Source organism: Atta cephalotes (genome assembly GCF_000143395.1).
Source record: "Atta cephalotes unplaced genomic scaffold scaffold00058, whole genome shotgun sequence".
In the NCBI taxonomy this organism is placed as follows: Eukaryota; Metazoa; Arthropoda; class Insecta; order Hymenoptera; family Formicidae; genus Atta; species Atta cephalotes.
The window spans coordinates 1,180,132-1,191,783 of record NW_012130122.1 but is presented as its reverse complement, the minus strand read 5'-3'; the positions used below and the strand labels follow the sequence as shown (position 1 = coordinate 1,191,783).

The 11,652-nt window shown below is 31.4% G+C and overlaps 2 protein-coding genes across 2 annotated transcripts in view; one reads left to right on the top strand and one right to left on the bottom strand.

Moving 5' to 3' along the window:
- LOC105623484 (facilitated trehalose transporter Tret1-like) overlaps positions 1 to 7,662 on the top strand; it is a 27,751-nt gene extending 20,089 nt beyond the window's left edge. The window contains exons 3-7 of the mRNA XM_012204879.1: positions 3,370 to 3,495; positions 5,763 to 5,886; positions 6,132 to 6,305; positions 6,492 to 6,880; positions 7,081 to 7,662. Of these exons, the coding sequence (XP_012060269.1) occupies positions 3,370 to 3,495; positions 5,763 to 5,886; positions 6,132 to 6,305; positions 6,492 to 6,880; positions 7,081 to 7,662 (1,395 nt within the window). The remainder of the gene's footprint in view (positions 1 to 3,369; positions 3,496 to 5,762; positions 5,887 to 6,131; positions 6,306 to 6,491; positions 6,881 to 7,080) is intronic.
- LOC105623485 (RING-box protein 2) overlaps positions 1 to 11,652 on the bottom strand; it is a 55,850-nt gene that overhangs the window by 42,937 nt on the left and 1,261 nt on the right. The window lies entirely within an intron of this gene.

Here is an 11,652-nt window from a genome sequence, read left to right as displayed (position 1 = left end):
TATATATATATATATATATATATATATATATATATATAAACGCATATGTTACATTAACGAAAAATATTTCAACAATTATGAAAATTATGAAAATGCTAATGCAATTTTTATTTTTTAATCGCTTTTTTCTCTCTATCTTAATCGACATAACGGAAATAGAAAAACAATGAATAACTCATTTTTTTATAATTAATTGTCGAATTGATAGGCATACTTAGAATAATGTTCTTGTTATTGCATTAAGTAGCGAGCTGATTGAATGAATAATAAAATACTTAAGTCTTTATTGATACAGTATACACAATGTATGCTGTATTAACAAACTCTTTATTATCGTCAGTCTAGTCGTTATTGATACAGCAAACACAATATATCAAAAGAATACAGTATATATAAACAGAGATTATATAGTATGTATGTCTGTATGTCTAGTCTTTATTGATACAGCAAACACGATATACCAAAAGAATATAGTATATATAAACAAAGATTACATACTATGTTAAGTGCATAAAGGGATTCGATGATTTATATTTATCTTTATCGATATATAAATGCACTTAGCATACACAGTTTACATTACATATACTATAAAACTAGAAATAAATGTGCATATAAAGTGAAGTGTAAATACGAATATGTATTTATAAATTCTCATACTAATAATCTCATACTAATACTCTCTACTAATAGTTTTTGTAGTTATTCTATGATAATTTTCGTTAAATATTTCAAATGATTAAATATTATAATTAAATAAATGATATTCTTGCATTCCACTGACATTTGTAACTTGCATTGTCGCTTCTATTTTATTAATGTTTAAAAACGGTGTAAAATTTTTCAAGGAGAACGCAAATACAGAAAATGAAATCATGATGTAATAAGAAACAGGTGTAACATTTTCGAATCCAGTAAACAGCCAATTAAATTTTTGAGCCTAAATATCGAAAAATAATATGCTGCGAACATGTCAGAAAAAATGGCATGTCATTTTTACATGTCCATGTAAAAAAAAATCATAATTCGTGAAATTCTAGAAAAAAATCACATTTATATAACTCGCTGGTTATATTACATATCTATTTCGAAATAATTATAACGGTTTAGGTGTTCCCATAAAAACATTTCGAATTTCGAGAATGCAAATTCGATTAGTTGTTTTCTTACATCATGAATGAAATATGTTTCCAAAAACAAGATAATCATCAAAAAAGTTGCTTTAGAGACGCTATAGTCTATGATTTTTATATTGAGAGTTCATCACATTTCGAAATTACTCCAGAAAAATCTATGCTAAACCATACATATATTCCTCTTCATCTTTTCGCTCGAAATTTGAATTGTCGAAGGCGCGAAACGAAGATGTCTTATCAAATGGATGGTTTGCGATCATCTGATAGGAGTAGTGATCTACTAAGTTTTCAACGACGTGACTTGCGAGGGGAAGGGATGGCCGGCCCCCAGCATTGCTCTCTATATAAAATCACCCGTCGCGGTCCACAAATGTCAATAGTTCGTATTATACTGTGACATCGAAAACTTCTACTCGCATCAGTGTGCGATCAATATTCATTTTTTTTTTACTATCAATTCAACCAGATCAATTGGTATCCGGTCGACGATATAGGAGTGAATTCTCATCTCTCGTCTCGAATACGGTTTGGGACTCTCGAAGGTTTAATTTAAATTTGGTTTCTTCTACAATCAAGTTTGCCGAGACATCAAGATGACAACCCCGATATAAGAACACGAGTTTTCGAGTTACAGACTTTCAGAATCGATCTACCATTGTTACTCGACGAAACAAACAATAATGATATTCTCCATAATTCAGACAGATTTTTTATTAGAATTAGAGAGTCTCTAATCAGAATAAATCCGCTTATTGTCAGTTTATCCTATTGATTTATTTATTCAGATAATATTCGGAACAATCCGGAAATTTTCGATATTTTATCGAAATATCGAAAATTATTGATTCTAGTTCCCATCGCGAAACGCAATTGTAGTCGTCTTCACGTGTAGTTGGAGAACAATACTGTTTGTTTGACTCGAACGATTTGTTAGATTGGTATCAAAGTTTCATTAATCGGAAAATCGTGTTTGCAATTGGAAATAGTATTACAAAATAGTGTCATAATAGGTTCTTCGATTTATCCGTAATCATGAAACTTCTTCTGCGAGCGGACACTTATGTAAACATCGAATTGCCGGTAAACACGCCTACAGCAAAATGCACAGTCACTCAGGTAAAAAGTTAATCGAAATTTTTTTTGTTCTTTAGATTTTTTTTTTATTGCTATAAATAATTGAATAGATATAGCTATTTCCCATGTAAAGACAAATAAAAAATGTATAATATTGAAAAAACATCTTGATGTAATCTTTGGATTGATAAATGTTATGTATAATATCAGAATTTATGTAATTTTGCACTCCATTTAATGATATTAATTATTAAGATCATTTTTAGTTTTAAGGTTCTTCTAAAATTAAATTATAATAATCTTGAAAACATAAACACAATTTTTCTATTGAAAATTATTTTTCTCGAAAATTGTGCAACTATATACAATTGAACAAACTTAATCAATATTTTTTGCTTTTTTCCAAGAATAACTTCTTCGCTTGTATGATTTTTATTGATCATATACTTAAGATTTTGTATACTATAGTCATATTTGAATATACAAGGATTGCGAAAATAATAGAAAATTTTCTACGTGAATGTCGCAATCTTTTTCGGCATGATTTCTATGACGCAAATCGTACAATTGATCGAATATCAATTAAATTATTGCGTCGATCTCGACTCTTTGTTATTTTAAAATAGATTCTACATACACAATAATTGCGTGCAAAGAAAATATACTCGACAACAAGATATAAAAATATAATATTCTCATAATTTCTACATTTCTTTTCTGCGCGACAGATTTAAAATTACATTTACTCCAGTATTTATTGACACTTCTCCATCTTCACTAATCCACCTTACCGATTGAATTTATTCCGACACATTTATGGATCAATTCTATGTAGAATCATAACTTTGTTCTCGTAAGGCTTATAAGAATTTATGACTGAAATGGTTATAAATTTATACAGTAGCTCTACAGCTTCTTACTAATTGTAAAATTTACGAATAACCATACATTTTATTGACGCATAGAATTACAACTCAGTCATAAGTTTTATAAATCTTACAAGAACAAGTTACAGACCTTATGATTCTGCTTAGAATTGACCCTTTGGTCTTCGATTAAGATTTAAAGAGATTTTTAATTTATAAGTAGGCGTCTATAAAAAAGTCAAAATTCACGTTCAAACTTTCGTACATTTTTGCGGTTTGTAATCTGTTTGCAGATATTAGCTGCATTATCGGTGTCATTGGGTTCAATGCAAGTCGGCTATTCATCTTCCTATACATCGCCAGCGCTGGTGTCCATGCGTGATAATGCTACAGCGAGCTTCGAAGTTACCAAACAGATGGTGAGTCCAGCTCTGTCTCAGCTCTCCTAACTGCTGACATTTTTTAAAATATAATCCACTCTATCCTTAACTCCTACGCGTTAAAAATTTATTGTACAGAAAAACAAATCGCGCACTTTATTAGGCATACTGTACTTTACATGCATGTACAGAATTCGCCAAGTTTGCAAAAACTATATAGAGAAACGATCTCCGATGAACGTATTTATAAAAGTATTCGAAATAAAGTCGCAATCCGTGGATATACGACCATGAAATCATACAAATCTGATATTATCGGAAGTGGAAGATTGTGGGAATTGGACACGGTTTCTTGAACATCTAAATTGCCAATTATATGCGTTAACTGTTTAGCGATAGCATAAGAATAACTCGGACAACTATATTCGTGACTCACTGTATTTTTTGCGAAATCAAAAAGTGTCTTTTCAAAATCGCTTGATATTTTCATTTGATCTATAGTCTAATCAGTAGCTATGTTTTATATCTATAAATATCTATAAATATTATTTTTGCAAAGACTAATTATTTTATTATTTATATCTGTTATGTGAAGTTATCAGAGAATGAAATTGATATTTATGATATCATTTTCTTTATTTCTGCTTACTTCAAACAGATATTGTTTAAAGACATTTTAATTAAATTTATGATGTCAAGGAAAAATCCGACGGGATTGTTTATCGGCGATGCATTGCGGATCAATACAAAGTAGAAGCCAAAGTTAAGCGTCGATGATAAACGATGTAAACGCGTCACTTATAAATTATCGCGTTCTACGCATGCGTATGAAAAGGTACGACCTTCGTTATTCAAAGGTCAATGGATAATTAAAAGATTTAACCTCAAGTGCGTCATTGGTGTCTGGTCAGGGGCACGATGACCTGATTGCAATCGTATTGGCGAAGAAGCCGTTGTGCCTCAGTGGCCGAGAACGCGATTGGTCATCTCGCCAGACACGCCGATTTCGTCATAAGGTTTCAATATTGTGACGATATCGGAAATTGATTTCAGATATGTAAGCGAGCATGAATAAGATGCTTCTGCATTCAAAAGTGAGCCTCGCAAGCAGTGATGTAGAATATTCGTTTCGGGAAACCCGCTTTAATAAATTTGAGAACGAAAGACAACAAAATGTTATTACAATGATTACTTTTTTAACATGCCAAAATATAATTAATTGTTTAAAGAGTTATATACATATTGTATTTGAAAATTATTGCTTTTTCCTGTGTGTTTAAAAATTATTCGTTTATATTAAGATTATCTTGAGTGGAATATTTTTAATTAATGCATAATCTCTATGCGATGATATACTAAGATTTAAGTAAATTTATTTTTAATCTTTAGCGTAAAATATATTTTTGTATCTATTGGTAAAAATAGGAAAGCATAACTACTGATTGTGCGAATTTATTTTTGTAATACTCTCAAAATAATATATTCTAAATATATATATTTTGTTTTTATAAATTAAATAAATAATATAAATATTTAAAATATTCTAATAATTGCATTTAGTTATATTCTAATAATTAATTAATAATTAATTAAAAAATATTTTATTAAAATCTATCACAATAAAATCATTACCAATTAATTTTGTAATAGCAATTATTATAACAATTATTCTGCGTTTAGTGATCTCATTTGTAATAAAGATTTCGTAACTCATTTCTGCGTTGCGATAACTTAATTAAAATACACGACAACGGATGAACAACCAAAATGGTTGCCCTTCGCAATTGTTTTCCTTGACATTTTGCGGCTTCCCGATCTTATTTATATTCGAAGGATCAACGATGAATAAAACTATGCTTATACACGGTTGTTACTCGAACAATGAATTTAAACGATCAAGGATTGTCGATATGCACAGCATGTCATATATAATCGATCTCTGTCATATAAATCTTTTCCAATCCCGAATCGCTTCTGTACATAACAATAATAAATTTTAACCATTCTACGGAATGTCTGTTAAAAAAAAATTGTAATTATATATTAAAAGTTTATAGATTTATTAAGACATTATATAATACATTCGGGCAGAAGTTTAAATTTTTAATATCACTTGTATGAAGTATATTGCAATTAATTTCAAGACTAACTTTGACTAACTTTAGATATTCTATTTGATAATTGATTAATTAATTAACAATTAGAAACTTGCAATAAATGATGTCTCAGAAAAATCTATTTTAAACTTAATTGTGAAATTTATAAATTATATATATATATATCATTCCAAATTTTTTATATTACAGAGCATGTGGATTGGATCACTTATGCCATTGAGTGCACTTGTCGGTGGCATCGCTGGAGGACCGCTCATCGAATATATAGGAAGGAAAAAGACAATACTTGCTACAGCGTTTCCATTTATCGGAGGTAAGCTTATCGAAATATACACAATATAAAAAAACGTTTACGTAATGAGATATAATATAGAAACATATGTACGTATTGAGACATATATATGTGAATGAACGAATTATCACAATAACGTTATATAAGTCCCATCACTGTCTACCATCATTTATTTAAATTAGTTATATCGTTTTTCCTTTGTATTCCGAATACTGTTACCCGTAAATAATAGGTCGTGTTATATGATGATATGATACTTTTTACAGCATGGCTCTTAATCGCGCTAGCTCAAAATATTCCGATGATATTGGCTGGGCGTGCGATATGCGGTTTTGCCGTAGGCGTTGCTTCTTTAGCATTACCTGTGTACTTAGGCGAAACGATACAGACAGAAGTGCGTGGTACTCTTGGTTTAATGCCTACCGTTTTTGGTAACTCCGGTAAGTTAAATAGAAGATGTAAACCTTGTTATCGATTTATATGTGTACGTGTTCGTTGCTAATATGATTCGAATATTTAAACTTGTGAATGTTATTTAAATATAAAAATATATATATTTGTAAAATAGATATATATTTGTAAAATATGTCCCACAAATTCATAAAGGTTTTATATTCAATGTGCAGGAATATTACTATGCTTCGTAGCGGGTATGTATCTGGATTGGAGAAATCTGGCGCTGTTAGGGGCGAGTTTACCACTACCATTCTTGATTTTGATGTTCATAATTCCGGAAACGCCAAGATGGTACATTTCCAAGGGAAAAACAAAGAGATCCCGAAAAGCTCTTCAATGGTTGCGCGGTAAAGACGCAGACATAACGGATGAATTGACTATGATCGAGAAATTACATCAAGAATATCTCGAAAGCGAGCGAAATATTTCCCAAAATCTAATTTCGGAATTAATGAAAAGTAAACACTTCAAACCTCTTCTCATTTCTTTGGGTCTAATGTTGTTCCAACAAATGTCTGGCATCAATGCGGTGATATTCTATACGGTGCAGATCTTCCAAGTACGTATTATATTAATCAGTTACTTTTCTCTACTGACTCGCCAGTCCAATATTCCAATAATTTTTAAATACATAATTCTCTAATCAAATCATGAAAATAAAATGATGATAATAATGCACGAAATAAATGCCAAATAAATTTTTTAATTTCGAGAAATACAGTCCGACACATAATAAACAACAAACATTTTTTTTTTCAGGACGCTGGTAGCACAATTGATGAGAATCTCTCGACCATAATCATTGGGATAGTGAATTTCATATCTACCTTCGTCGCCGCGTCTGTAATCGACAAGTTGGGCAGGAAGATGCTGCTGTACATAAGCGCCGTGTTGATGGCCCTGACCCTCTTCTCCCTTGGTGGATTTTTCTACGTGAAGTCAATGAATGTGGACGTGTCGGCCTTCGGCTGGCTGCCATTGGTCAGTTTGATTGTGTACGTGATAGGCTTCTCATTAGGCTTCGGGCCTATTCCTTGGTTGATGATGGGTGAGATCCTGCCTGCCAAGATCCGCGGCTCCGCCGCGAGCATCGCGACCGCCTTCAACTGGATGTGCACCTTCATTGTAACAAAGACCTTCGAGGATGTCATAGGAGTAATCGGTGCACACGGCACCTTCTGGATGTTCGGCATAATCGTCGTGATAGGCTTCGTCTTCGTGATCGTTAGTGTGCCGGAGACCCGCGGCAGATCGCTCGAGGAGATCGAGAAGAGGTTCACAGGTCCAACTAGAAGGATGAGCGCAGTCGCCAATATGAAACCGACACCGATGTCGTGCTAGCTGCTGAACTTCCGATCGCGACTCGCGATAAAGAAACTCGAGTAAAAAATAGGATTCCTTACGGTGTCCTTCTAAGGGAAAGATTCCCTTATAGATATGCTTTCCCTTAAAGGGAAGTTCGAAGGAAAGTTCAGGTTCGAAGGTTATACTTCTCTCTTCTATGTAAAGTGAAGCTTCTGTTCCTTCCTTCTTATCTTTTCCTCTTTATTCTTATTTCCAAGATCTTCGGCTCCCTTTCGCGAGATATATTTGTTATAAGTTAGAGCAAGAGCGATTCGGAAATAACCGATAAAAAATAGAAATCGGTCGTAGATCTGAATAGTATGTAGAAATATGCAGACGAAAGTGCTTCACATCTCTTTAAATAAATTGAAGAGGCACACAATTGGGTGAAAAATTCTATTGAAAAATTTAGTGCAATAGCAATTTCGTAAAAGATCTATATTTTTAAAAAGTTGCTTAAGATAATTCCTCGATTGTACTTTTAAACAGAATCTTACGATATAAGATATAAAAACACATTGTTTTCGTTCATTCGCTTCTTCAATTAGCCTCGTGAAACATGATTTCGGCAAATTTCGCTTTAACGTATTCCTATTCAATACGAGGATCAGAGCTAACAAGTTAGTGCCAATTTTGTCGAGAACCCAAATTGCGAGGCCAATTAAGTAGCTTCGTGGAATATAAATGTGTTACGCTTTCCCACCGCGGAAATGGCAAAATATGTGACTATCAGCTGTTGACTAGGTGTGTAGTTGCAATTGTTTTTATTATTCCCGACAGTCCTACAAGGCCTACCTCAAGTTGATACTGCTCTATTAGAATATAGTAGATAATACTGTCGTTAGATGTACGCGTAGGTCAACGCTAGTCGCGCGCGAGCGTGCGTTTCTTTTTTTATAGCGTAATTTGCGTGGGGCTGTGGTATCGCATAGATTCTGTGTGATACGATTAATCGTCACGTGCATCTTGAATTTGAATTAAAAACACGCGTAATGTGTACTTTTATATGTATGTATGTGTAGGTATACATATACTATATGTATGTATACATATGTGTGCGTGTGCGCGCGCGCGCGCGCGCGCGCGTGTGTGTGTGTGTGTGTGTGTGTGTGTACATACTATTATATGCCGACCAAGAAACCGGTCTTTCGAACAGAGGCGAATTTCCCATGCGACAATAACGTTTAAAACCAATCGCCACAGTAATTACGAATTGTAAATAGTCGAAGAGATTTACGCCATAGTGATATTATTTACGTTCAAAAAAAATTGTTGTTAATTTCAATCGTAATTGGAAAATTATTTTTCTATTGCCTCTTTCTTATTTTTAGACGAAAGAGAGGAAGAAAGAGAGGAAGAATGAAAATTGAGCTTTGATTATGGTTAATCAGCATTGAAGAAATTGATCGTTATTATTCTAGCAGCTCGTATTATCGTAATCTTCGTATTAAACTAATGATGCTTGATATCGGATGGCTGTATCGATGTGGGATGTGATTTTAAATATATACGTATATACGTATATGATAATTTAAGCGTTATAACACATAGCAGATATATATTTTTAAATGATTACGAAGGATTACGAAAAGTAGAAACTTAGTTGTAAAGTCGAGATGAAGTTCTTAGAAAGTTACGTAAGAATGTGTAACGCTAAAGGAAAAAACCTTAGACAACTGTAATATAGTTGAGTCGCCTATGTTCGAAAGTTAGGATAAAGCTGCGTCGAGCACCTGACGAGTGTTCTCGGTCAAATAATTTAATAGAGATTCGCTGGCAAATTGTTGTGAAAGATGTTATATTATATAGAGGAATACATTATTTATATACTTTACATAAATTATTGATACATATTTATATATATTTGTTATCAACAATTTATCGCTTGAGATTGTAAAAAAGAGAATTATGTACACATTAAACAAATCTATTTTATATATTTTTCATAAAGGAAGATATATTTAAAAATTAAATAAATCAAAATTGATTAAGAAAATTATTTTTAGAGGATATCTACAAAAATTAAAACATTCGAATCAGCATTGTACTTTGCGATGTCTTTTAAGCGTTCGCATTGCCTGTATGAAGTGAAATATTTAACAACTTATAGGCAATGTAAATATGTAAGTTTTATTATCTATTCCGAATTACTGCATGTGACCGGGTACATTCGCAGTATGTTTGGCATAGTGCAAACTAAATGCATATCATAATCGACAACTGACGAAATACGTTAGAAAACGTAAAATATCAAGTATACGATTTTATAAGTTTATCAGAGTGTGCTTGTAGTTGCATGCGTTCGAATAGAAAGATTCTATTAGTAGAGAATCTTGTTTGATAGAAGTGTAAGAACGATAAAACATGCAGAATATTTCTCGTAGTTTCTTTTCTCTCTCGCATTTCTAGGCTGCGTTCCGATATTCATAGCCAATACTGAAAATCTATACGGAAAGAATAGTTTTTGCCAAAGTATCTAAAAATTTAATCAGATCTGAAAATAATTTTGTTGGACAATTAAAATAATTATGTAGAATGCTCAAATTGGTTACTAGAATGACAAAACTTTTTGCAAAAGTGCTCATAATTGAGATATTTATGTAATTATTTTAATAATTCAACAAAATTATTTTCAAATCTTTATGTAGATATATTTTTAGATACTTTAGTTAAATCTTTCTTTTCTAGATGTATGTGCACTACAGATTTTGCAGCACTGGCAGTGAACGTTGGAACGCCTTCACAATAGACGTCGTTTGCAGCATGCGAAATCTCGTTTTAACATTTACATAAAAGTAAGTACTGCACAAACAAAATCCACGGCAAAGTCTCATTTTAAAATTGTGAAAATAAACATTCGAACAAAAGACTATTCCTTTGCGATTATGCGAAGTTAATGTACTCACTTTGATATCACATAAAGCAATAAGTGCACAATATCTTGTTTTACATAAGAGTTGAATACGTTATTACTCTCCTTTGTAGTACAACGACCAATCACGGCATTTCTGTTTCTTATATTTACTGTTTATATTTGTTGCTACTGTAAGTAATACCTGCCGCTTATTCATAAGCTATTTGCCAAAGCACAATGAAGATGGCGGAATATTTTTGATAATTTAATACTCATGTTTACGAATAACTTATTAGAATAAGTTATTATGTGGTATAATTTTAAGATTATCTACAAATGTATAAAATGATACATTTATGTAAAACTGTTACTTTAATTTTTTATCCTTTCCTTTTGATATTTTTATATAATAATATTATATTAGCAATGTTATTCAATTTTTCTGTTATAAATAAAGACGTGTAATTACAAAAAGCAATTATCAATTCAATAAGAATAAAATTTATGTATAAAAATGCTACATGATATATAGTAAAAACAAAATTCGTAAATCAAAATATAAAAGTCCTTGAAAATCTGAATAAAAAGCAGTTTTTTAAATAAATATATATATAATCTCATATGACTCAACCAGAAGTAAACATTCCACAATCATTATAATAAATAATAACATGAAGGCTCTTTGTATTTCGTGTTGTCACACATTTGAACTCATAAAAAACATTACAACATTTCAACTTAAGTTGAAAGGTGAATTCGGTTTCATGCATATCATGTATCCTTGTTGTTCATTAGATATTAAATATTAAAATTATCATTAGATATTAAAAAAGGATAAAATGATAGCAGTGTGAAAAAGAACGCATTCGGAGACATTTTATATCACAAATAAATAGGTAAGACAAAACAGCTTAGTTCAAATATATCAAAAATATATTTTATTAAGTGTTTGTCGTAAATTCTATCGAGTTTAATAAAGTGTTTGTCATAAATTCTATCGAATTTAGTAATATAAATCATATTGTGCAGTAAAAATTAATTTTTTTTTACTAGGAAACACAATAACAAATTGTGTCACTTATACATAAATTTCTTACATTTAAGTTTCTATTAAGTATGTAGATTTATTGCAA